We start from the raw sequence: 27,984 nt of genomic DNA, 5'->3' as shown, positions 1-27,984 counted from the left end.
AAAAAAGGAGTTGTGATATAGGAAAGTATCTGTAAACAGGCTGATGACTTATCTGAAAATATGATACTCAGTTTGGAGTCAATCCACATTAGGTTATGATATCATTCTCTGACTCTGTGAGAGTCACCCAATGGTGCTAATGCAAAGCAGAGAATAGGGGCTGCTATCAGTTTGACAAGATGTCCTGTTTTGCAATGGCAGAGGTGATACATGTCATGGTGACAGTAGCTACCACACATATATACAATGAGTTGGGAATTAATCTTGTTTTTTTTTTTTAAAGATTTTATTTATTTATTCATACAGAACGGGGGTACAGGCCAGAGATGCGGAGGGTGAGAGGGTTCACCAGAGACAGAGTAGGGAGCAGAACAGGCAGATCAACAAAGTACACTGCTGAGGGGAGCAGTGGGCAGCGGGTCAGAAGAGGTCTGCCGCGCCATGTGGTAACCTCCGGGACAGGCGGGGATCGAACTCATGCTGAAGTGGCTTTAGCTTCTTAGTGCAGTGCTTTAACCCACTACACCACCAGGAGGGCCCTTGTTTGTTTTTGTTTTTGTTTTTTTAATACATATTTTTTTGAACTATGCCTTTATGGCACTGTATTCATAAATACAAACTTACTGGAGATCCTGAAAATCCCACTTCACCAGGATTTCCATTTCTTCCAGGCTCACCCTTTACAGGAAAAGAAAAAAAGAAAATTAAAGTTGGGGGAACAGAAAGGAAGGAAAGTCTTCTCTTCTGAGACTAGATGACAAATGCAGATAAAAAGTCTTTAGAAGGCTCACACTCAATGCTCTCAGCAGTATAAAAACAGATCTATTCCTAACTGCAGTCTATTTTACAAGTCAGTTTGTGAAATTTCATTAATTTGTCAAGAAAAAGAAATAACTATAAATTATACTAATCTGACTTACCTCACCATTTCATGAACATAAAAATTTACACATATATACTATGAAATATTACATAAACATAAGATGCTAAATTGAAAGTGTAAAGTACTACTTTCCATCTCTTCTCGTGTTTTTCTAAAAAAAAAAGAGCTACCAGTTATTTCTTTACTGATAAATTAATTTAACCTATTTTAAATACATCTCATGACAATCAGAGAATCAAACAAAAATTGATAGCTCACCTATTTTTTCTCCTTAACTCTGGTGTGACAAAGAAAAGAATCAAGAAAAACAACTCTTTTCTCTGATAACAATTTCTTAATATAAAATCTTGAGCCTTAATTTTAATTAAAAATCCAATTGGAGAAATTATTTTTTCATCATTGAAAAATAATATTGATGTGATCCTACTAATGCATTTTTAAATTCTATTTAATGAACAACTTATAATGAATGGTTTTACCATAGAGCAAAGTATTTTTTCTTAGAATATTTTTAAAGATACCAGCAGTTAAAGTTGTAGCTATTGTCATAATTCTAGTATCTCATGGGGAAGTCATAATCTATAGGATGCAAGAAAAGATGTAATATGTAATAATATTCTACCATGCAAACTAAAAGGACTTCCAGATTTTATAAAATTTCATCCTGAGTTCTTCAGTTTTGATTTATTTAAATGGAAGCTAAAAGTGGAGGAAATTAAATGGAAATTAATGATTCAGACTCATGTAAATACTATAGTTTTTTCTTAGTCTCTTTCAATGTTTAAAAGCAAAATGAAGAAAAGCAGCTTACATCTTCACCAGGTTTTCCAGGAGGACCCTCTGGGCCACGTGCACCAACTGGGCCCTAATGACAAAATGAAAGAAGAGTTTTTCTCTGTTTTTACATACACTGACCAATGATGTAATCTAAAATATTACTGAGAGAAATGAAAATGTCAAAATTGTTTTATTGATATTCTAAGTATTGCATCTCTCAGATTGAAAAGTAAAGAAGTTTAATTACTTCAATGCATATATCTTACTACCATTGGCTAATCATATTTAAAGCCTCTAATCATATTTAAATTTCATGCCACTTTTCTCATGATACCATTATAATGGTGGATCCATATTTAACTGGGTCTACATGCTTACTTGACACTTACCATGGGTCCAGGTTCACCAGGTTCACCAGGGGGTCCTGTAGGACCTGTACCACCCTAAAATTGAGAAAAAATATATACAAACATATGCAAAATATGTATAACAACCCAAGAGAAAAAGAATATTTAAAGTTACTCTCCAGCTGAGTGACTTTGGGCAATATACTTACTCTTGCTATACCTCAGTTTCCTAATCTGTGAAATAATAATATAGTCCTACTTCATTAGGCCATTGCTACAGCTCTTTGGATTGCTAATACATGTTAAGAACCTACAAGGGCTAGCAGAGTAGGTATCATTGTCAATTGTAGTCATTATGACCATGACCATGATCATCTTCATGATCATTGACACCTACCTACATCTTCCATTCATAATGGACATGCTAATGACAATATGGTTTCTTTGAGCCAAGAATAATTTTTCTTTCTTCCCTCTGAAAATTATTTCCTACTGTCTGTCATATTGCAACAAAAGTAAAATTGCTATAAGTAATTATTTCTGTTATTAATAGCTTAAAGAAATAAAGTATAAAACCTTCTTTTTTTTTTTAATTTCCATGGACTGATCACTTTAACTTCTATTCCTAACAATACTATGTTTTTAGATGACACGCCTTCTATGATCTTATTTTCATGACCTCAGAGTTGGCATATAACTGCTTATGAGAATTTCCATCATGACATGAGACAATAATCTGTTATTTCAGAAGCAAAAACATATAAAAATTCTTTGTTTTGGAGGTCAGTGTCATAAAGGAACCAGATGGTAAAACTTTGGCCTCATGGAGAAACCTTGAGAAACATACTGCAAATTAATTGAATGCAACCCATTCAATTTGAACATCACCATACTCAGTTGAAAAGCCAGCCAAAAGCAGTTCTATTACAGAGACTTATTTGTTGTTTGTTGTTATTTTTTTTTTTGCTTCAATACGTAATTTAATTATAAAATGACTTACTTGCTGCCCTTGTAAACCTTGAGGTCCTCTTGGGCCAACAGGACCCTTGAAAACAAATAATAAGAAAAGTTATATAATGTCTGTAACAATTAAGTGAAACATTTAAAAGATGTGGAATCAGTTTTAGAATTTGAAAAAATGAAATCCTGAACCCTGAAGACAATGGTATTCCTCATGGTACTCATCTGGAATACAACCAAATTTGAGAATAAAGTATAGAGAACATTTGGGAAGATTGCATGCACACCCTGAGTGTGATAAAGAGAAATAAAGACTATGCCTTGTACATGCCCAATGTCTTTGATACAAGAATAGTTGCATGTTGAAGGGTTGGTTCTGTTAAACTTGAACAGGTAAGAAAAGAAAAGTCTTTGCAGTGATGAAGTCATTATCAAAATACCGGTTTAATTCTTCAATTCATAGTAAACAAGTCCTGTAGCCTAAATGAGCAGGGTCTAGTAATAGTTTATGACATCATCAGCAGTAATGACTAGATTCATTTAAATTACATTTAAAACTATCTAGAGTACTGCATTTTCTGGGTTATTTCTTTATATGCAGTTAAATATTCACAAAAGAGTGCCCCATTTGAAAATGAAATTAATACTCCAAGACATAACAAGGCAGTAAAAAGAAAAATGCAAAACAAAACAAAAAAAGTTTACTTAGGTTTTCACAATGTTTAAAACATCACTTTAAAAAGAACAATTAAATAAAAATCAAGTTTTTTATGATAGCAAAAAAAAAATGCTTGACTTTTAACTTGACTAAATGTTTAGCGAGTAATAAAATAAAAGTTTTATTAAAAATATGTATGTAGTGGCCCTCCCTGGTAGTGCAGCAGGTTAAAGCACAGCACTAAGAAGCTAAAGCCACTTCAGCATGAGTTCAACCCCTGCCCTGGAGGTGACCCACATGGCACAGAAGACCCCTCCTGACCCGCCTGCTGCTCCCCTCAACAGTGTACTTCATCAGTCAGCTTGTTCTGTTCCCCACTCTGTCTCTGGTGAATCCTCTCACCACTCTTACACCTCTGGCCTGTACTCCAGTTCTGTATGCACAAATAAATAAATCTTTTAAAAAATATATGTATGTAGTTTTCAAATGGATAAACACATATATTTCATTAAAAATATACCAAGAAAATCACTGATTAGACCATATCATTAGTGATTTTATTTTATTTTTTTTAAAGATTTATTTATGAAACAAGAACTGAGGTATAGGCCAGAGATGCCAAGGGATGAGAGGATTCACCAGAGACAGAGTGGGGAGCAGAACAGGCAGATCTACTGAAATTCACTGCTGAGGGGAGCAGCAGGCAGGACAGGAGAGGTCTGCTGAACCCTGAGGGTGAGCTCCCTGGCTGTGGAGACAGCCCCCAACACAGTGGCTGGCAACAGTTTGATAGCACTGTGCTTTCAACCCCTGAACCACCAGAAAGGCCCAGTAACTTTTAAAAATGTACCATGTTTAAGTTACTCATAATGTCTGTGTCCTTCCTGAAAGATGGACAGAAGGGTGGCTACCTATTTGGTGTGACTTTACACTTCTATTGTCTATTTCACTAATTGGGGATGCTTCTGAATCATGTGTTGAACAAAGAACATGTTTTGAATAGTGTTCATTTATCCAGTAACATTTCAATGCTGCAAATACTTAGATTAAATTACTTGCCTAAAGAAAATGGCAATCTTTCTGGTCTCAAAAGAGGATGAAGATAAATTGTAGCCCCAGCAAGGTAACTAAAGTTATTGGCACAGGGCAAAGGAAAATAATATTAACATAAGAGAGAAATACTGAAAATAAAAAGGTAAAACATCTCATTTGAATTTTGTCAAATTCTTATTTCTAACAATGCAATAAAACAGATTTTGTCAATTTAATAGAAAAGTTTAATTTTTTTTTTCCATCTGCACTTACTTTAATATACACACTATACGTCTACCTTTGCAACATTGATAGCTTTCAGAGTGTCCCAATATTTCCTTGTTAAGTTGAAAACGCTAAAGCATCTAACATTACAACACTAAGACAGCCTTGTCGGAACAAGGCTTCAAAAAATTGGGTTAAGTCTCAGCTAAAAATTCTCTCCACAATAAAGCCTTGATAAAAGGCGGGGAAATTAAAGAATGTGGAGAGAAAGCAGTGTATAGAAAAGTTTAATATTTTTAAAAGTCCAACTTTTGTTGTGGCAGTGGTTAGCTGTTTTAACGGCCTTCTAATACTACTAATAAGTGAAATATACGTACAGCTTTTTCTTAATGTCTGCAGATACTCTGCATAGTTAAGAACTGATCATTGGACTTTTGACTGGTACATAACAGGGCTGGATAAATTAATGGAATGAATAAATGAATGGATAAAGATGTTTAAGGAGACACAATCCTTAACTAGTTCAGTCAAACCTCCCCTTTTTTTTTTAAGTCTGTCAAGTACTTCAATTATCAGTAAAATCTTGACTTACCACAGAGCCAGGCATCAATCCTACTTGACTCCCAAGTCCAGACTTTTCATCCAACCCAGCCATCTGTGCTGAAAATGGCTGTAAAAGCAATATGTTGATATTTTTTCTGACTTATCAACATACATTTTAAATTAAGTAAAAGACTTATCAACATACATTTTAAATTAAGAAATGTACATTCTCAGATTGATACAGAATTCCTCTTCTGAGAAGCTTTTAAACTTTTTACTTAAAAGGAAAAAGATTTCTGTCTCTTTCATTGTATGTGTTTTTAATTGAGAAGTCCTCAGAATATTTTACAACTATGTTGCTTCAGAGTAATCACTGCATTGGTCCAAATATCTATTACTTGATAAAAACATGGATCATTCTGACAAGTACTTAGCCAGCCTAATCAATTTCAGACTGAAATTTCTTTATCTTATTTCCTCCAACGATTAGAACATGCCAAACATCTGAACAAAGGCTTAAATATTCCTTTAAAAATTTTATCTGAAGATTCCAGATTCCACCGCAGCCTATTTTACTTAAATTGTAGTATCTGTTTGTTCATGGTCAGTAAATATTAAACTACATTTATGTTATTTTTATAAACACTTCATAATCTATTCATGAATCCTTGAACAAATTGATATTTATTCTATTTTTTATCTACACACTTCCACATCTAAAAAGTCTCTCCTAAAAAAATTTGACAACAATCATAATAGTTCTATTAATTTCCAGATTTAAATGGGCAAATAATGCATTATTGGTTAAAAAAACAAACTTGCAGTGTACATATGAAGAGGTGTGCTCTCATACCTCTGAATCATATTCTGTGTTGTAAATCAATGTTATTTTAATTGGCAATTCCATCTATAATCAGTTGGGAAAAAAATGTATGAACAGTTGTAAACAAAAATTGTTTTCTGGGCATGATAAGTTTCCTATTATTCTATGCATACTACTCAGAAGTCCTCTATCTCTGACACTCAAAATTCAGAGACAGAGAGAATTTTGTTTTATTTTACTTCTGGAAATAATTATACAGCATTTTTAATGTCAACTTTGTTGACATCATCACGGATGCATCTTCCTCCCTTGATAACAGAGACAAGACACTGATTTCACCAGCTTCCTGAGCCTATAATTCCACAGGATAGAGACACATCTCCCTTTTCAATTCATCTTGGGAACAATGTTAATGTTAATGGTCCTTTATAATCAGTGGAATGAACTAAGTTAATAGAATTTAGACTGACATTGAGAAACAAAGAATTTGAAACAGTACCTTCAAATATTCCCTATGATTTCCTACTTTTGTTACTGCTCATAGCAGCACTGCATTCATTTAACTGCTCTTACAGTTAAAGTAAACATCTGAAGTACACAACTTAAAACCTTGGCAAAAAATAAAAAAGATGTTTCTTAAAGAACCCAACAATGTGATCTGATTTTGAACAATGCATACAGCTCACCCTGCTCATGCCGTCAGGTCCTGGATGGGATGGATGTCCAGGAGGTCCCGGGGCACCTGGTTGACCAGGAACACCTGGTTCTCCATCAATTCCCTGAGGACCACGAGGACCCTGAAAAAGCACATCCATGGAAATTATAACCCATTTCTAAATATATACTTCTTAGAAAGCTAAAAGCACAGACTTCTCAATGGAATTGTTCATTATTTTAAAAATGAATTGCCATACTGTATGATTCCAATTAAGACTTTCTGGAAAAAACAAAGCTATAGAGACAAAAAGATCATTAGTTGTCAGGGAATGGAGCGCATATTGTGGTAAGTACATGTCATTATATACTTTTCCAAATGTCCAGGATGTACACCATGAGGAAGAACCGTAATGTAAAGTACAGACTCTGAGGATGTTGAAATTGAGGAAGCCTTTATGTGTATGGGAACTCTCTACTTTGCTCTTAATTTTTATGTGAACCTAAAACTTCTCCAAAAATATTATAATCTATCAATCAGCAGTAGTTTCATCATTGCCAATTTCACTACTGATCACAGCCTTTGCCATTGCAACAGGTAGATTCTGGGTAAGAACTTTACTCTTGATATATTAAACCTCCAAAAACCATAATTTTTGGAATAATGTAAAGTTGTATTCATTTTATCAGTAGAATGAGCTTTCTTATTGGTTGAATTAATGAATTTCTAAATTCACTTGTCTATATTAGATTACAATTAACTACCAAGAAGTTATGGCGGGCTATGGTTTATTTTTTCATCTTTCTAAGTTTTTAATGCTTTGCATAGTTCCTGTCACATAGTAAACACTCAATACATGCTCATTACATTTACACATTTCATACCCATTACTCTAGTATTTGAAGTCTGGCACACCATCCCCAAAGGTAGACCAAACCAATGAGAAATAGAAAAGCACAATGACAACAGCCAAATCTAGTTCTCAGAGGAGTGAGCAATATTATTTCTAGTGCCAAGTTCCACCCTCCTCTTAACCCACATTCTGAAGGCAGCTTGGGAATTAGCCACGTCCTCAGTTCTAGAAAAGCTCAGTCCACTAACCTCATCATTCCCACAGGACCGTTAAGTATTTTCTGAGTGACTAACCCTGAAGGTCTTAACAAACTTTAAAAGGAAAGAAGAGACCAGGGGTCAAGAAAAACTGGTAAGTGAAAGGAGTTTGAAGTAAAAGAAACTTCTCATCTCTGAACATGAAGATATACCTACTAGCTCACAATACAGGCTCACAATACACAACTGGAATCTGAACTGACAGAGCAGAGGACCAGCCAAAGTGGTAGAGGGGATAGTTGGTACATGATAGTTTTGGAGAGTGTGAAACGATAGCTATTCTGATATTGATTAATATATGGTAATATTATAAAAATTTATATAGATGTGGTTGCTTCCTGGAACGAATTTACCTATTTAAATAGGAGATAAAATTTTGAAAAATAATTTCTCAGAAAATTATTCTTGTCCTTTAAAAAATCAAACCATTGCCTATTCATTGCACTCTCTTCATTACACATAAGGGAAGCTTATTTTAATTGCTTTCTAGACTCCTCAAATGTGAGCAACATTAGCTAGAATGTGGACACAGATGAAATACTTATCACACCTACTCTCCGAGCCTCGTGTGGAAAATTTAATGTGTTTGGAAAAGTGAAGTTCTTAACAGATAACTAGGTACTGTTAAAAACAAAAAACAAGCAAAAGCATTATTTCTCTTCCTAGAGACTTTCAAAGATAAAACAAAATCTCCATTTAGAGTTAACAGAAGTAGAGAGGTTTGGGTAATATCAATCTTCAAAAAGTATGTCCCTTCTCCAGGAATCTGTAATTAATAATAATGTTTTAAAAGTTGTCTCTGAAGACAGCCCGCTGTTTTACTGTCTTCATAACACATTTTGTGTCCCCATGACACTGCTTCTAAATAACTTACATGATTTACTCTTGTAAAAATTAAATTAGAAGCAATAAAAACTCATGTAAATGTGTCCAAAATTAAGTGGAAAGTAAAAATAAAATAAAAAATATAATACCTGAACATTTTACTGATAAATATTGAAAATATATATATAATTTTGCAACACATTAAAAGCATGAATCACATACATTTTTATATTAAGGTAAATTTAAAGTCACTTCCTCTCATTGTTCAATATTCTAGCACTCAGGCAGCAATACACAATTAAAAAGTACTTGTATGTTGCCACTAGGTGGCGACCTCTAAACATCCACAAGTAGAAAGTCATAATATAAGCCTGAATTGTTATCTGCTAGTTACTAGCGTCACACAAAAATTACAATAATGTTAGGATTGGTAATAACTGACATATTTTCCACCTTACAATGAGAAAACAGGACTAAAGAGGATAACTGTCATGCACATTTGGAACTTGGTTCACTATTGATCATCTTTGTTAGGCTGCTAGTTTTATCAAGACAACACATTGAAAACTAGATAATGTGTGATGAGGCAAACATGATTATCATGAGTAGAAATGAAGCTTCCCTGAGATTAGTAGTTCTCAATCCAAAGCAATTTGTGCCCTGCTCGACAATCAGCAACGGCAAGACATTTTTATTTGTCAGAATTGCGTGAGGATAGAGGTTGGTGTTACTATTGGCAGCCAACGCAAATCAGGAATGCTGTCTATCTGCCTACAATCTGTACTGAATTATGAGGCCCCAAATATTAATGGTATTAAAATTGATAAATTATGTTCTGCATTGTGACTCTTCTGTAGTTTTTGATGGTAAGCTGAAGGTGGAAGAGACAAATGTTACTTATATCAGCACTGCCTATATTGTACCAGCCAGAGAAAGCACCTTCTGGAAGGCATGGGACTTGATGCAAAATATTTTACCTATCAGTATTTGGTGACATTGTACAAGTAGCTTGATTCAGCAATGGCAGGCATATTCAGACCAGTATTCTTGCCTATGGCAAAAACTACAGGAAGGTTTTTTTTTTTTTTTTTTGATGAGTCAATTATTAAACACTTCCAATCATTTGTATGATTTAGAGAGGAACAGATTTTCTACTTGGAAACCTTCCAGCAGTGTCTTCCTAATTCCTCGTAAATAACTATTGCACACATGCACACATGCATGCTTACACATACAAACTACTCCTACCCAATTCAAATACACTGTCTCAGCCGAACCACTGCAAGAAATGGAGAACATCACACACTAAGTCAAGAAGAAAAATGAGGAACAGATTCACTGAATCCTCACAGGGAAGTCTGGAAGTCTGACCACTATTCCCATAGCAATTTCCACCTAGACTTAAGACCCAAGTTATCAATTACTGGGGGCACATGTGTATAAACACACAATGGTTTCTGCATAATCACAGACTCTCCACCTAGTGAAAATCATTTTCTGTCTGTCTCTGTCATTCTACGCCTGCAAAGACACTGAAGGATTACCAGCAGCACTTAGTGATCAATATTGGTGAGGCAGCTCAGTAAAAGAACAACGAAGAACAGGTTTAAGCTAACTGGAACAAAGCCTTGCTGCCCATCTGTATAATTATCCCTCACCTCCCTAGGCATTGTCATTTACTTGCAAATATCATCCAACTCCAGCATCAATTTGGAAGAAGTCTGGAATCATACTAAATTTGGTAAAATGTAAGGAGCCTGATGCAAAAATTTCTAAAATATGTCTTTTGTCATGTATATATTCAAGTGTTGCTTCCTAGCTCATGTATTTCTTCTATTAAAGCATGAGTAAATATGTTTGGAAAGTTAAAAATCCAGATGTCATCAGAGATAGCTTTAAATAGCAAAAAGATTTATGATTGAAACATGGGGTAGTGGTAGCAATACAAAAATTAACCCAGTTACTTAATGTATCAGGACACTAAATGTTGAGAGTAAGATAAATAAAAAGAGAAAAATAATTATAATCCTAGTGCTGGAGAATGATATGTATTTTGTATGGATAATAAAAAGAGGAGTGATCTGACATATAAAATACCCACACACTTTATCTCAAGGGTATGGAGTTGATATATACATTGAAGGTGTCCCCTTTGTTCTGGCAATGAATTTAATGTTTTTTTAAAATTTATTCCCTTGATTATTCTGCAGCAAATGCTCAGTGAAAAAGCAAATTATTATTTGGGAAGTAAATTCATTGTACAACCACTTGAAAGAAAATTTGCCTTCTAATAATTCATTTTTCCTTTATCCAATTTGGTTATTCTTTCAGCAACAACCTCAGATCACAGACCTGGGTATTTTATCTCAACAGTTCATTCTTGGCATTGTTACTTGTGAGTTACAATTTCTGAAAACAACATGAGGTATTCATTATGTTTTCTTAGATGCTACTTTATTTTAACTTAACCCCATAAAGGACAAGAAAATATCATTTGACTTATCTAAAAGGTAATGGGTAATTATTTGCATGTGTTAATTTCCTTTGAATCAGAAGAGATAGACAACCACTCATGACCTAAACTCTGTGGGCATTTGAGGTAAAAGAGGAGCGGTGTAATTAGCTCTTTGCTGCACCCAGGGAATATGGTTTAGATGAGCTTAGTCAGTAAAATGTTGACAATCAGAAAAAGGGAATTTTAATAACAACTTACAGGTTTTCCTTTTGGGCCTCTCTCTCCTCTTGGTCCTTGTGACCCTGGCGGTCCCTAAAATAGAAGGCAATGAGTAAGTCATTGTGTCATGGTTATGTCTAAATGGGTATGTTTTTGTTTTAAAGATGTGTGAAATACAAAAAAATTGGAAAATGGAAATATCACATTTGTTAATTCAGTTGTGTTAATGACAATAAAAGCTCTGTGAACCTGGAAAAGCTATCTATGTTAGTGAAGCTTAAAGGCTTATAATTAGGTGCTACATTACAGCATCATGGAGTTCAATAAACTAAATATATTAACTTGAAAACTAATTATAAATTTGTAAGGATCATTTTTACTTTATTTTCCCAGACAAGCCTTTGCCACTAATTATGGGCACAAAACTTACACTTCATAATTTGAGAACTACATAATGTACAAACCACAAATGATCAATTATCTAAGGTAATCTATGAGTCCATATTTTTACATATTATCCCAAGCTATTAATCACCATTCAAGCTGCTGCTGAAAACAGTGGAAAGAAAAGCCCCTTATTCACTTATGCTCAATTGTTTTTACTAGGTATAGAATATTGTATCATTTCCATTGTATACTTAAAAGCCACTTAGAACTTTCCAAATGGTTACTGTAGTTATTTTTCCCTCAAAATCACAGAGAATTATTATATTTCAAAATGATGTTATTGTGCTGATTATCTTAAGTTAGCTTTTTTTTCTGGAATATGGGAGTTTCCAGGAGTATTTGATTTCTCTTTAAAAGAAAGTTTTAATTATATTATGAATATTAGATTGTGCATTTACTCAGTTCAACATACAGTATTATTAAAATAAAATTTCAGAAGGACTGGAATGGGCCTGTTGAAATATTTTACTTGCATACATTCAATGTTTTAAATTTACAGGAAGTATGTGTTTGTGTTATTTATCTAGCTATCTATGAATGCTACTGGCAATCTAACCCTCAAATTAAATCTTTTATGTTAAACCAGATGTAAAACTTCCCAAATTCTGTTCTAACAAATGACCTAACTTTATTAAAAAGTGAAATCGATAGTTTTATGTTAAGAATGAAAGTCTTGTAGTCTTAATCATGGTCAAACAATGACTGCCCTGATTTCAATAACCAAAGCTATCAAAAATTAACAATGTGACAGTAAGTTTTTTGCTCTCACATAACCTGACATTAACATGAGAAGTGAGCAAGCTTATCAAATTCAGAATGAAATGATGCCCTATGCGTTTCTCATCACCACCTAAACTTGCAGATGTTTCATGACAAGAAATATTTTAGGGGGCCAAGCATTATTGTTTTATGTTCTATTGTCTTTTTAAGTGGATAAAAAAAATCTATAAAGACTTTTAGTATCTCAGTAATGTAAGAGCATAATCAATATTGGAAGAGACTACTTACTGAAGGCCCTGGGCGACCACGTATTCCTGTTACCTACAAATGATAAGATACTATGTTAAGATAAAGTTTCTACAGAGTTTTAGAAAAATCACTAGTCAAACAGATAAGTGTACCAGCAAAAATCACAGTAAATTAATCTATTTTAGTTAAATAATACTTAAGCAAACATATAATTTTCTATTATGGTTAATGTCACATTAAAAAATTAATCTATTCTGATTTGCTTGTTTTATAATAAAAATTTAGTTTTCAATAATTAATTTCACTTTTGAAGGACATATTATAATATATACTATATATAAGCAATGATTTGCAACTGTACTATAGCTAACCTTATTAAAGTATATGAAAACAATATATATATATGTACTTACCACAGGAACTAATCCTGGTTCTCCTTTTTGTCCCTATAAGGAAAGTAAAAGTGAAGTATAATTAACAAAATATAATAACTTATTAGACATGACCATATCATACTAGAGTGCCATAAGTGAAAACAGAGTTTCTATGTAAGAAATATTAAAAATATGAGAAAAGAAAGTTAATACATGTTTAGGATTACTTAGGCAGCCATTCATGGAAAAAAAATGCAGTTCATGTGAAAGATATGAAAAGAAAGTCAATGAGATGTATAAAATTACTTCACCTCCATTTTCACAATGCCCAAACTCAAAAAATTAATTATATCGAGGAACACTTGTGATAAAAATAAGCACTATAAAAACACAAAGCACCATAAGAAGAAAAAAAAAAAGACCCCAAAACTAAAAACACATCAAAAAATTCAGAAATCTGGTTACATTTTAATTTTCATCTTTACATTATATGCTGCTTTGCTTTCGGTAACTTAAATACCATTCCTGAAACCCTGTCATACTTTTTGAAAACTCAAGAAAGAACCTGTAAAGTAGCAAAAGTATGGTTATACTAAAGAGAGAGAGAGAGAAAGAGAGAGCAAGAAAGAAATGGAGGGAAAGATTTAATAACATCAGTCAGGGAATTCTCAGTGTCTGAGAAAAATCTAGAAAAGTATTAACCAATAAGGAAAAAATATAAAAAACTATCATAACAAAGTCAGGCCATTTATTTTTATAATGGATGTAGTAAATAAAAGAGATATAAAGTGATTATTTTTGAATTTAAGATTCTTAAAAATTGCATTCTCATATGTAGGTTAAATAATGTTAGATGAACTGTACCTTTATATACCTCTATTTTATCACATATTTCTTTGTATTATTACTTTTTAATATGTCTCCCAAAAGATATTGATCTTCCCTAGATCACAATCTGTCTCTTCATCCATAGCACATAAAAGTTCTCAAAAATTTCTTATTGAATATATTAATTTTCATTAACATAATATGAAATAAAGTTTTCTACTAGGAAGTTGTGGAGGATGAATACATTTAAGGATAGAATCCAAAATGTAGTTTGTTCTGTTTTATTTCATTTCTCCCTTCCTTTATATTGTTCTTTTATCTGATGATGGAAATATATGAGTTCATAGTTAGGAATTTTGAAAATAAATGAAACATTAGAAAAAACTGAGCAGCATACTCAATGTCCAGGATAAAACCTGATATTTCTGGTATTCTTAATTTTCCATTGTGTACTTCACATTGGTTTACCAAACCAATGCCTGTGCATTTTCTTTTATGCTTAGATTTCAGGTGTTTTTTTTATATATGTATTAAAAATGCATTCAATGACAATAATTGCTTGAACATATTGTGTAGCATCTCTAACACTTTATGTTGTATCTCTAAAAGTTAAAGTTGTAGATATACACTTTTAAAGAATTTATTTAAATAGAAGTATAATAAAAAGGTTATGAAAATAAAATGATATAAATCAAATTTACCTTCCTTCCTCTACCTGTAAAAAAGAAAAGAATAAATACATTATTTTATGCAGAAATGATTACTGAGAATCTCCTAAATATTTTGAGTGATCAATTTTTTTGTTGAATGACAATTTAACTCAAAAAGAATACTCTATCACTAGTAGGCATATCACAAAAGTTATTTGGGGTCAAATATTTTCCAGAGAGGCCAAATAATACATCCCTTTGGAAAATGCTGACATTTTAAAATATCCTTCACATCAATTATATATCACATTTAAGATTCATACATAAAATTAGAAAATTAACTAAAATTATCATGAATTATATTCAATCAATACTTTCACATTTTATACTTTTTTGAATAGGTTATTCATATAATCAAAATATATTATGGAAATACAATTATACAACTAAAAAAACAATACCCTTCCATGTTTTCCTTTCCACCTATTTCAACCCCAGAAGACCACTTGTTCATTTTCCTGTCAGTCTTCCTAACCAAACACATTCTACTTTTGAAAGTTGGATTTGAGTTAGTAGTGTTTTATTTTTAAAAAGATTTATTTATTTATGCATACAGAACTGGAGTACAAAGCCAGATGTGCAGGGGTGGTGAGCAGATTCACCAGAAGAGCAGAATAGGCTGACTGACAAAGTACACTGCTGAGGGGAGCAGCCGGCGGGTCAGGAGAGGTCTGCCGCCCCGTGTGTCACCTCTGGGGCCGAGGATCGAACTCGCATTGAAGCAGCTGGGATTCGCTTGCAGTGCTGCATCCTAGCCAGCTGTGCCACCAGGGGGGCCCGAGTTAGTAGTGTTTTAAATTTTTCTTTGGATAGATATATATTTCATGTGAAGTTTATAATTAGCAATATCCTTTTAAGTGCTGATATTATAGATGAGGTATTTCTATTCCCATTTCTTATTCAAAAGTAGTTGTCTATATATATATAGTAAATCTAATTTGTCAATTTACACTACTACTCTCTAAATTATTTTTGTAGTTTACTTTCCTGCTACTTCAGGTTCCGTAAGTACACAATTGCATTTTCTGCAAATTAAGTGCTTTTACCTCTTCTTTTATAATTTCTAAAACTCATATTTGAGTGGCCTCATTGGTGGCACAACAGGTTAGAGCACAGCACTATGAAGCAATTCATAGCCACTGAAGCATAAATTTGATCCCTGGCCAGGGCCAGGGAGATGACCCACATGGCACAGCAGACCTCTCCTGACCCTCCCACTACATCTCTCAGTAGTGTTATTTCAGTAGATCTGCCTGTTCTGCTCCCAGCTCTGTCTCTGGTGAATATTACCTCCTGTGCCTCTAGCCTATACCCTCATTCTTATACGGAAAAATAAATAAATCTTTGAAAAAGTAATACTATCATATATTTTTCTTATCTATTTTTCAGATACATTCATAATGCCAAATTATAGTCATGATATATGATAAAATTATTTAGGTTTCTCCCAACTGTGCAACCAATTGCTGCTTTTTTTTGGAGGCCTAGCCATTTTATGTTTCTCTATTATTTTAGAAAAATGCATGTGTTCAGTTTTCTTCTATCAGACTAGTTTCAGAAAAGTATACTTCCTAAAAATGTATGTATTTCATCTAGGTTTTTTTAAATTTATAATCATGAAATTGTGCAAAGAACCACTTGTGATTCTTTTATGTTCTTTGTTTTATTTGGCTATTTATCCCTTATTTTATGCTTACTTAATTTCATTGGTATTTTATAGAATCACTTTTTGTCTAACATATTATTTCTACTATATTTCAGTTTTTTCACTTTTAACCTTTTTTTTACTATTTATGTATGTATGTATGTATGTATCATACTGGACTGGAGTATAGGCCAAACATACAGGGAGTGAGAGGATTCACCAGAGACACAGAGAGTGAGGAGCAGAACAAGCAGATTGACTGAAACACACTGCTGAGGGGAGCAGTGGTCCTGATAGGAGAGGTCTGCTGTGCCATATGTGGGTCAGCTCCCTGGCCAGCAATCAAACTTAAGATAAGCCGTGATAGTGCTGGACTTAACTCTTAGGCCACCAGTGTGGTCCTAACCTGTCTTCTTTATCAATTTCTTGTGTTTAAATTTATTTTGCTGATATTTCCAATTTTTTTAGGTAAATAGCAATTGACAATATTTTCATTTTTTCGTTTTCATCCATGTAAGCACAATAGTGTGATTTTTTCACTCTTCAAAAATAAAACATTTCACCATATTTTCAAGCATATTTTGAATTGTTTGTTATGTTAATCTTTGGATGTTTAATAGTCTATTGTCTTGTACTTATCTTAACATTCTTTTACTTTTAGATCTATATTTATTTTGACAGTTTCTATTAGTTCCACTAAAGTGAGCAATACTATTATAGTACTTCCTATGTGTTCCCCATTTGTTTCCTATTCCAACCCTTTCTTCCAGCATTCAATTTTAGATAAGAAAATGCTCTTCCTTAGCACTTATCTTTGCAATGTTAAAAGTACTACTATTTCTTACATGATATTTCAGACTTAAATAGTGTTCTTTGATGTTCAACAGAAAGATGAGGAATTAGCAAACTCAAGTTTACTTTTTCTATTGTCTTCCCCTTTCATTATGTTAATTGTATTATTTCTATATATTTCTATATTGTCAAAATCAATATTTACATTCCCTTCCATCACTCTAAATTGTATTTTATTAAAATCTCTTTACAGAGTTAAATATATTCAATGTTAATTCCAATTAACTCTCGGTTGCCTTGTTTTTGTCCAGTGGTTGTTTCCCCAAGAAATTCACAAAACAATATTCCCAGAATTTCTGTACACAAAAACTATTTTGTCAATAGTTTTAGTAGTTTTTTTTATTTGAATGAGAATGGATTTTTATACAAGCCCTATTCACATATTCCTTTCATTGAGAAACACATAGATGTTTCTCTACTCTCTAAAGGGGAGTTACTATGTTACGCTGAATGTTACCATGAAGATATCTGTGATTAATCTGAATATTTTTTCTCCCTAGAAGTTACACATTCTTTTCCTCCAACTTTCCAAAAGATTCCTTTTCTTTAATCTGAATAATTTACTAAACTATAACTATGTTGATACTTCTGTGCCTCTCTTTTCATAATCTTGGTTTCTCCTTTCACTGTTAAAGTTTAGTATTTTATTTTACTTCTAAAAAGTTTCTCATATCATTATTTGTTCTGCTCCATTGCATTTATTTCTTCTATGGGTACCCTTCTTCAGGGCTTACTTGTCTTCTACTATTATTTTCTCTTAAATTCTTTTCAGTTACTTTTTCTTATTTATTTTGCTTTTCTCATTTCTGTTTTCTATGGTCCTTTCCATCTTTTCTGCAGCATTGATTCTTGTGCTCTTTCCTATCTCATTTTCATTTTCTGATGACAGTATTCTTTCTACTTCTTTCCTTATCACTAGTTTTTTTTTGTTTGTTTGGATTTCTGCTTAAGGTTTTCTTGACTAGAAGTAAATGCTTTACTGTATTCAGTTTATTGTGAATGATTGGCTGGAATTTTTATCTGTTTTGTGATAGTGTATCTACTGGTACATTCTTTATCTTGAAAATTAACCAAATTCTTTTACCTTTCATATTATACTACTTCTGTATTGATGCTGTTACCAGTTCATTTTTTGATTATTCACCTTGGAACTAATTTGAGTTGTTAAAAATCAGCTATTTGCAGAAGTTGTGTTTCTTGTTTTTTTGTTTGTTTATATTTGCCACCATTATCCCAATGTACTAGTCACTTGTTCCCAAGAGGTTAATTTTACATCATCTTTGGGGTTGCTTTGCAGATAGTATCTGCCTAAGGTAGGTCTTAGTTACCTTTTTAAAATTGTTCTTATTATAGCTTCCTTATTACATTGATGAAAATTGAGGTATTTACTCAAGGTATGAGGTTACTGTTCAATGACAATATGGCCGAATGCTTCATTATATTTGTTGTTTGTAATGGAATGAAAACTTGACACTGTATTTACAACAATGAATGCAATACCCATTCATGACTGCAAAAACAAGTAATCTAAAGATTTTTTTTAAGATTTATTTATTTATTCATACAGAACTGGGGTACAGACCAGATATGCGGAGGGTGAGAGGATTCACCAGAGACAAAGTGAGGAGCAAAACAGGCAGATCAACGAAGTACACTGCTGAGGGGAGCAGCGGGCAGGCTAGGAGAGGTCTGCCATGCCATGTGGTCACCTCTGGGGCAGGTGTGGATTGAACTCATGCGGAAGTGGCTTAAGCTTCTTAGTGCAGTGCTTTAACCCGCTGTGCCACCAGGGAGGGCCCAATCTAAAGGTTTTAATACTAATCTAGTGTGTCATTAAAATACATTGTGAGCTTGTTTCTTTTATATGTGTCTTTAATTTACATACTCAGTCTATGTTAAACATAAATAATTTTCTAAAAAAAAAAAATAGCTTCAAAAAGCACTAACTTACAAGGTTACAAGGAGTCTTTTCTCCAGGAAACCCATCCTATTCTCTTGTGTATCTTGTTACCATAAAAAGTATTTTACATTAATGAACCAATCTAACAGAGGACGTTACAGCACTAAAGTGTATTAGAAATAGTCCATTCCCAGGGCTAAGTTGTTTTCTACCTTCTCCCTTGAACTTCACAGCAAATTTGCCAGCATAAATAGAGTAACAAGTGACTACCTTAAATGATATAGGTCAAATTAGGTGCAATCACACAAAATTCAGGCAACAATTTCCGTAGTTTTTAAGACAGGAAACTATTGACTCTTAGGGGATAGTGGAGAAAGTGGGTAAACAAAATAATTAACTTCAAAGGCTACTTAATGAATGGCAATTTAATATTTCTGTTGAGTTGATGAATTCTGAAAGCAAAAACAAGGTAACTATAAAGATGAGCCATGGAGGGCCTTGCTGGAGTTAAGTCTGAGTACTATGAAGCTATGGGCAGCCACTGCAACAATGAGTTCAATCTCTGGCCAGTGAGGTGACCCACATGGCACAGAAGACCTCTTCCTGTTGCATCCACAGCTACCCTTAGTAGTCTGCTTTAACCAGTTTGCCTGTTCTGTTCCCCACTCTGTCTCTGATGAATTCTCCCTCTCATCCCTCCACACCACTGCCCTAGTTCTTATACGCATTAAAAAAAAAAAAAAGTCTTAAAACAAAAGATAAGCCATTGAATTGATTCTGAGTTAAGCCTAAGCATTCTTACCAAAAGTGGTGCCACCTCCAGATGTATGTGAACAGACAGGACAGCATTCCTCAGGAGGAATTACAGGGTCAGCACATTCAAGCACTTCCTGGCACTGTATCTTGTCACAAAGAATGGCTCCATTGTCACAGACACAGATCTGGCATGGGGCAGGTTTCCAAATGTCCCTGTTTAAGTACATTTGACCATTCTGTGTGCAGGCTATTTCTTCACCATATCCTTCTAGAATAAAAAGGAAAGCAAAGAGAAAAAAAAAAGCATTAGCAATCTTCTGAAATTCTGAAATCTGGAAAATGTTTTGAAAGGTGAGTCATCTTGTGGGTTCTAAAAAATTCTGGGCTAAGCAATAACCTCCCAAGCAGACAAAACAAAGATGAACTTATTTCACTTAATATTTGTATATGAAGCAAAATATAATTCAGAATAAAGTCTCTAGGATACTTATATCCTAGCTTGTTAGGAGAAGAAAAATGTCACCAAGTATTTGAAGGTATACTACCCTACTACTGGAAGACCAATAAGAAAGACTAAAAGGAAACCATTTGAAAAGGGAGAGAAAAAAAAATCATACTTTAAAAGGGAATTTATTATTTTAGTATTTAGGGAAGCCTGAGACTTTCAATTCAATAAAACTTCAGTAAATTCTATAACAACACAGAAGGCAATTATTTACGTAATAATAAATTACTAAAAGAAAGTGTACGAGTCTATTAAAAATAATCCATGAAAGAAATAACAGTCATGACATAAAAACAACCTTAAGTCCCATTGATAGAAGAATAAATAAATAAGTTTTGGCACACACACACACAATGGAGTACTATCCAACTATTTAAAAAGATGAAATCTTGCCTTTTGTGGTACAATGGTGAAACTTGGGGTGATTGAATTAAGCTAAACAACTGAGAAATATAAAGACAAATAATGTTTCTATTCATGTGTAGAATAAAAATAAGAAAGCAAATGAATAAATAAGACACAACAAAAATAATTCTTACACTCAGGAAAATACGGTATTAGAAGAGAATGGGGGAGTGAGTGAGTAAGTGAATGAATGGACAATTCTAAATTATGTTTGGCCATTTAATTGTACCAGCATTACTATGTATCTTAAAAAATAAAAAATCTTAAATACATTTGCAGTTATTTTGTGCAGCTGACATAAAAAGATTCTCAAATGTTAAGGCAGAATTACAGATAAAAATGATTTTAGTTTAGAAGATGGATGTTAACCCAAGTATCCATCATCCTAGCTTCAGAAAATTTTTCTTGGAAAAACATTTTTCTCACTACATTGTGGAACACTTTGCTTCACCTAGTGTTTCATCACACCTATTTGGAAAATGGAAAATTGCTTTCAGAGCATAACACCACATCCTGATTTCTGAGCTATTCATAAGAAGAGCACAAAGTTTCCGATCTGTTTCATTTCCATCAAAAGGTGTTTATCCTATAATATATAGTTATTAGACAAGACTATTTTGAAGAAAAGTAAGCAATGGTACATCAAACAGGCAGTGCTACTTTTAGATGAAACAGTATAGTTCTAGAATTAACATTTTCACAAAACATAGCCTATACAGAAATGAGCTTACATTCATAATCCACTGAACAATCCATGAGAAATACATGAAAAGATAATGATTTGGGGTTTTTTGACTGAGAAAGAAAGAACCAATCACAATCACTAAATAGATTTGACTGAAATTAGATACACTATGAAGCGCATTAATTTGTTTCTCCCTTCCCATATCCCAGGGAACAAGTGTTCTCATGTATTCACTGAGGGTTAAGGGGTATGTGCCTAGTATGACATATGTGAAATACTGAAAGAATATTTGTTCTTATTGTAAAGTGTGTCCCAGCTGCACTGAAGGAATAATTAGATAATTGGAAATTATGACAAACACAGGAGTCTTTACTCAAGGGTGAGTTATTCTGTCCTTTGTGACTTCTTTATGGCTAAAATTAAAAGACACATTTCCTCAGTTCTGTGTTAACTCATAGAAGGTCATTTTCTTCCTGAGAGGTTAAGACAGCATGACCTAAACTGAAGGGACAAAGAAGTGGGCCATTGTATTACTTTCTTCAAATAACAACGTTAAAGTTAGCTTTACTGTCTGTGTCAACCCTGGTCTTTTTCTTTGCAAATTTATAATTAAATTTAAATGATGAGGAAAGTGACCTAGAATGCTTCTAAATGGCAAGGAGATGAAAAACCACGTTATTGAACCTTTCCTTCTCTTCCTCTGCATAAGAATCCATGCACATCAGAGAAGACAAGAAAACCCACTCTACTTTCATTGTTCATGCCTGCATAAAAGAAACATACAAACTAATACTGGGTACAAAATACAGGGTGTCTTGCATTTTGGGGGTTTATACAGGGTAGTTGTGTACCTTATGATTAGGCTGCCCTTTCTGGTTTTTTGTATAAATGTTTACTTAAGTGAGAAAAGAAAGCTAAACAAAAAGCAAAAGTAAAGTCGATTTGCAATGAAGTTGTCCTGACCCATTTACTTTATAAAGATATTATAAAAAATATCTAATAGCAATTTCCATATGACATTCTGAGTGATCTGTCTTCCTGATTTCCCTATCCAAATCATAAAACCATAACCCAACCTGACATTAAACTTGAACTGATGACTAGAACCTAAACAATTATCGGTCTTAATATAGGTAAACTTTTTAACAAAACCTGGAAAAGAAGTTTAAAAGCACAGTATTTTGAAACTTTTATTACTGCTATTTGTATTTTTTATTGTATATTTTTACTGTAATATTGAGAAGAACTAGTGTCTCACAGTACTGTCATTATTTTATAAGCTCATAGGGTGTTGTAACTTCTAAAAATTTTATCTTCCAAGCTACAGGATTCTTTTACCCTTACCAAATGTTCCAACAAACTGAACCAATCAATTGTGAAGTCACTTCTGGCAATGACAGCTTTGCATGAAGAGATGTATTTTATCTGACCACAGTTTACTTGAGAGTTATCCAATTTTCTTGTGTTTCTCATATATTCTCATAAATTTGTCTTCTCGGAAATCATATGTGCTTTTTAAACTTAGTTGTAAGAATTCAGTTCTTAATCACTAGATGGCAGACCAAATCCAGCATCTTATTATGATAAACAATTACAAATTCTGTCATCAGAAATGCTGCTTCACACCTATGGGCCACACCCCAGGTCTACATTTTTCTAGCAATTATAGAAATGGTCATACTGAAACCTCTGTCCAGAGTGATGTGACTCTATTTATATCTAAGTAGATTAAACTATTAGTGCCTATCTAATGATTTGGAAACAAAGCATGAAATAAAATTCTCTAAAATTATGCCAGGCATTTTTTAGATGTTAAATGAAATTCTTCCTTGAAGAAACAATGTACTCATATGTTGCAAGTTTAAGTCTCTTATTCAGACAAGTGTTTGCTCAGATCATTTTCCCTCAATGGACTATAAGTCCATAGAGTCAGAACTGTGTTCTTCTGGATAAACCTCACACTCAACTTCATATAATATATCTTTGAGAAATGTATTTGTTACATAGGTGAGTCATTAGTGAAGGAAGGAAGAAACTAGGTAGCACACGAAAAGGATGAAATCTTGTCATTTATAACAAATGGACAGACTTTGAGGGCATATGCTCAGTGAAATAAGTCAGAAGAAAAATATAAGTACCATATTATTTCATTTACTTTTAGAATACAAAGGAAAAAAGAAATCACACAGGAAAAAATAAAATAAAATAAAAAGCCCTGAAACTCTGACAACAGATGGTTACCAGAGAGGAAATGATGAGGTAATAGGTTGGTAATGAATGGTGACTGTATAATCTGTGGTAGACATTGTGACATATACAGTTGCTGAGATGAGAAACTGTACACAGAAAACCTATACAGTATTGTAAACTAATGTTACCTCAACAAAAAGAAAAGAAAAAAAAAAGCACACAAAGTTCTCATACCTCTTTCTCCACTTCACAGAAAGGATGTGCACTTAGGATTCCTATTTTGAGTGAAAGGGAAATGTGTCACTAGGCAGTTCTTTCCAAGTGTGTCCCTGACATGTAGGCCTCTGTGTGGCCAGAAAGGAAGAATACAATGTTAGGCAAGCAGCTCGTATTTTGGAACAGTTTTTAGAAAGTTATAGCAGCTCTTTGGCCTTCCTGACCTAGCTGGCCTCTATCCCTTCTAGGGTTGTAAAGTTCTGGTCTGACATTATTAAGTTTTTCTGACTATAAAAGTCTCTGCAGAACAAGACTCTTGGTCTGTGAGCTGGTGTCCTCATAAACTGGACAGAGAATAAGTTGTGAGACAAGGAGGCAGCAGCAGAACGGCCCCACCTGTCCCTCTGGACCAAACCACAGATGCTGCCTTTACCAATGATGACATAGCCCCAGCTGCTAAATTCAGTTCCAGAAGGTCTTCCAAGGAAATTCCTCCTTTCTTTCTGCTCTAGGGACCATTTTAAGGGAGAGAAAAGGTTACTTACTTCTTTCCTTAAGACCATCTGAGTAAATGCCAGCAATTCCGCATTAATCATTATCTCTTTCCTTACCTGAACCCCAATATTTTAAAAGCTACATATATATGAAACCACCAGCAAATGTTGATGGGCATAGGTGACATACGTGGATCCCATTTTGTCCCCTCAGCCTGAAGACCTGTGGAGGGTGAGTGGGTAGGTGAGTGTGGCACAGCACAGGGCAGTGGTGTGTGCCTCTGTTGCTCTTTGACCAACAACAGATTCAATTTCAAATGAGGCCTCCAAATGTAAATCTCTATGTAGGACAGTTATACAAATTATTTGTGTGTGTGTGTGTAATGTCATTGTTTTAATTGAGCAAGAATATATATTTAGTGATTGAGTGGAATTAACTTTCTATTCCATTAATAACAATCATGTTTTATATTCTGAAGAAATATAACAATTAATTCAAAAAACTATTTGAAATCCTAAAGAATATATGTCTTATAAGTATGTCACTGAAGGATGCAAATAAATCTAGATTAGAGAAACTCTACAAATGTGGTTCATTTCTTTAAAGAAACCATTAAACATTTCTCAATCTCAAATGCAAAGGCTTTCCAGTTAACAAGTAAAACTGCTGTTTTTGCTTTACTTAAAATGGAAAACATAAAAAGGAAAATGTGTCATTTTAGGTACTTAAGGTTTTTTCCATGTGTCACTGTGAAATCTAAATGATTGTGGCCAAAATGTGAAACTAAAACTACACAAAACACACATGCAATGCTCATCTACAATTTTGTCTGGAAAACCAACTTTTAGTCTGCTAATCCATTTGACATAGATTTTTCTTTCTCCAAACACATGGCTCAAATTATTGAGTAGCTGTAAAAACTCCACAAAGAGCACTATGCCTGCTTTATATTGGATACACCAAAATATCAGGAGTAACTTCTATAGCAAATGCTAGTGCTTTCTCAAACATTCAGCCTCAATGAACAAACTAAATATAAACTGAACTGTGCCACATATGTCTACCTAAGTGCATGGACAGTTTTGTATTGCTTTGAATAAAAACTGTCTACTTAGTCTCTCCCAGCATCACATTGTTTGAGACAAGAAGACAGCCAGAAGTCCTTAGCTAGTTCTCTTTTAAATGAGTAGTGTATGAGTGAGCAATATGCAGTACGCATTATTTTGGATTTCCCACACGTCCTTCAAGTCTTAGCTCAAATGTGACCTTCTTCATATAGTCTACTCTGACCACATTTTAAATAGTTGAAAATACTACATACACACATATATGTACTCATATAGCACTCTACCGATTCCTGCTTTTTTTTTCATTTAAGATATCACTTACTTTCAACCTTTTATATTATTTATTAGTTATGTTTATTGTTTATATAGATAGCACTATAGATTCCTAAGGAAAGATAACTCTTATTCTTTTTTGTTTGTTGATATATCTTAATACACAGGGATAATGTTGGGATCATGACAAATGCTCAATGAATATCTGCTGAATATATGTAGTTAATGCTAACAGCTTTAAATATTGGAGTCATTTTATAATATTCTATACTGTGTACAAAGGAATCCAGTGAAAGAGTACCAAGGAAGAGACATAAAATGTCCTAGATGCAAAATGATCTGCTCTGAACCTGGGCTTGTAATGTTTAGAGATGTTCCATTTTTCACTTCTAGTCAAATGTGGGTCATAAATGACAGGGATTTAAAATACCTATTGTGGAAGTATCATGTATCATGTATTAATGATATTTTTCCAGGTGATATATCTCAAAAGACATATTTAATGATAAATAGTTTTCCCATTGTAACAGAAGAATTCAGTATGAGGTACTCAGATGGATAAAAAATGAATATTTGTGTAATAAGACATGTTTAGAATCAACTCTGCATCTTATGATTTGTTTGCAGTTGTACTTTGCCTTCTTTTCCTATCTTCCCTAGTACAGAAGAATACAGAGAAAATCCAGACACGTTAGTTATTTTATTCCTTCTCATTCACTCCTTAATGACTTATTCTTTAACCAGTGCCTTTGCCTTCACCAAACTGATTTATTTTTTACAATAAACTAAATATGCTACACTTTCAAAAGCTCTTTGATCTCATTTTACTACCAAATTTTCTGAAATATTTTGAAGAAAAAGCATAAAGTAAACTTAAAGGGACTGTCTCTTTATGTGTTATTCCCTAATGGGGTTATTTCTGGAAGGTGGGGAAGGCACTATTACTTTTCAACATGAAAGTATCTTTTAATTTTACTCACCTGGCTATATCTAGAGACTACAAAGAATTCTGTCCTGCTCTACCTAGATTTAATTAATGTCTACTCTGTAACGATTAAAAATTTGGTAATTTCATATAAACAGAAATAAAAATGGCTTTATAGTAGGCAATAGACTCTGAAGGCTGAAATCATAATTTCAGGATCTAAATTCATCTATTTACCTTCAAATTCAGCCCATCTTTCATAATATGTTCATAGTTGCATAGAAGCCATCCTATTTATTGTACTTTTAAGGCCAAACCTTTAGGTACCAAGAGTAGACAGGTGTCACAACAATATTCAGGAAGAGAAAAAAGCTATTACTTTTATTATAAAGTTATGTTAATAACTTCCTAAATCAGAGCAAATACTAAGTACAAAGCAAATAGATACTAAATACAAAACTAAGTTATTTGCTGGGAAATTTCTATGTTTATTAGGTGGGAAAATAAATAAGGCACAGGGAGAAGCAGAAAAGGAAGAGGAGAAGGAAAAGAAAGGAGGAATGGAGAAGACAAGGAGGGGAGGAAGGGAGGAGGAGGTCAAGGAAAAAGCCAACAACTAAGAAAACCATTTTCCTCTCCCATATACATTTATTACATAAAGAAAGATAATTTTCCTATTTCTTTAGCAAAATACATACTTAATTCAGGGTATTTCCTTATCAAATTGTTAGATACAACAAATACAAAAAAGAATACAATATTTTGATCAACTGTTTCTGAATGATTATGTTCCTCATTAACTAAATGAAGACCAAATTAAAACCCCTTAGGTAGAGGAAAAATTAAAATTGACAAAATTTTATTAGAATTTTAAAACTTTTGGTTTATTAATAATTATGTCATATTCCTTTTAGTTTTGTTTAAATTCTAAATTTTATAATTATTGCTTAACTCACATTTTAATTTATTAAAACATGGTGACTGAACAAAATACTTACAAAGAACACTCATTATTACCTTCCAACTACCTGTTGGAAGATTTCGAGTTTACAAAGATTTTCATTATTTGTTCAATCATAATTAGCCATGGAACATATACTTTGTCCTAATACTGTAGTTATCAGCTGTCAAAATTAAATAAAAGAATATAAAACATCTACTAACCTGTAATGGGTAAAATTTAATTGGACAACAGGACAGAATAACCAGCTTCTTTAATAAGGGAGAAAT

At 33.2% G+C, this 27,984-nt stretch overlaps 1 protein-coding gene across 1 annotated transcript in view; it reads right to left on the bottom strand.

Annotated features, from left to right (window-relative positions):
• COL5A2 (collagen, type V, alpha 2) overlaps positions 1 to 27,984 on the bottom strand; it is a 126,200-nt gene that overhangs the window by 47,645 nt on the left and 50,571 nt on the right. The window contains exons 2-12 of the mRNA XM_004674450.2: positions 20,040 to 20,261; positions 14,832 to 14,845; positions 13,342 to 13,374; positions 12,968 to 13,000; positions 11,552 to 11,605; positions 6,935 to 7,045; positions 5,475 to 5,552; positions 3,008 to 3,052; positions 2,050 to 2,103; positions 1,695 to 1,748; positions 625 to 678 (exon numbers count right to left, since the gene is read on the bottom strand). Coding sequence (XP_004674507.1) covers positions 625 to 678; positions 1,695 to 1,748; positions 2,050 to 2,103; positions 3,008 to 3,052; positions 5,475 to 5,552; positions 6,935 to 7,045; positions 11,552 to 11,605; positions 12,968 to 13,000; positions 13,342 to 13,374; positions 14,832 to 14,845; positions 20,040 to 20,261 — 752 coding nt within the window. The remainder of the gene's footprint in view (positions 1 to 624; positions 679 to 1,694; positions 1,749 to 2,049; positions 2,104 to 3,007; positions 3,053 to 5,474; positions 5,553 to 6,934; positions 7,046 to 11,551; positions 11,606 to 12,967; positions 13,001 to 13,341; positions 13,375 to 14,831; positions 14,846 to 20,039; positions 20,262 to 27,984) is intronic.

This window comes from Condylura cristata, unplaced genomic scaffold (genome assembly GCF_000260355.1).
Source record: "Condylura cristata isolate star-nosed mole 26May11 unplaced genomic scaffold, ConCri1.0 scaffold00002, whole genome shotgun sequence".
NCBI lineage: Eukaryota > Metazoa > Chordata > Mammalia > Eulipotyphla > Talpidae > Condylura > Condylura cristata.
Note: the sequence above shows the minus strand (reverse complement) of the source record. Positions and strands in the feature narration are given on the sequence as shown.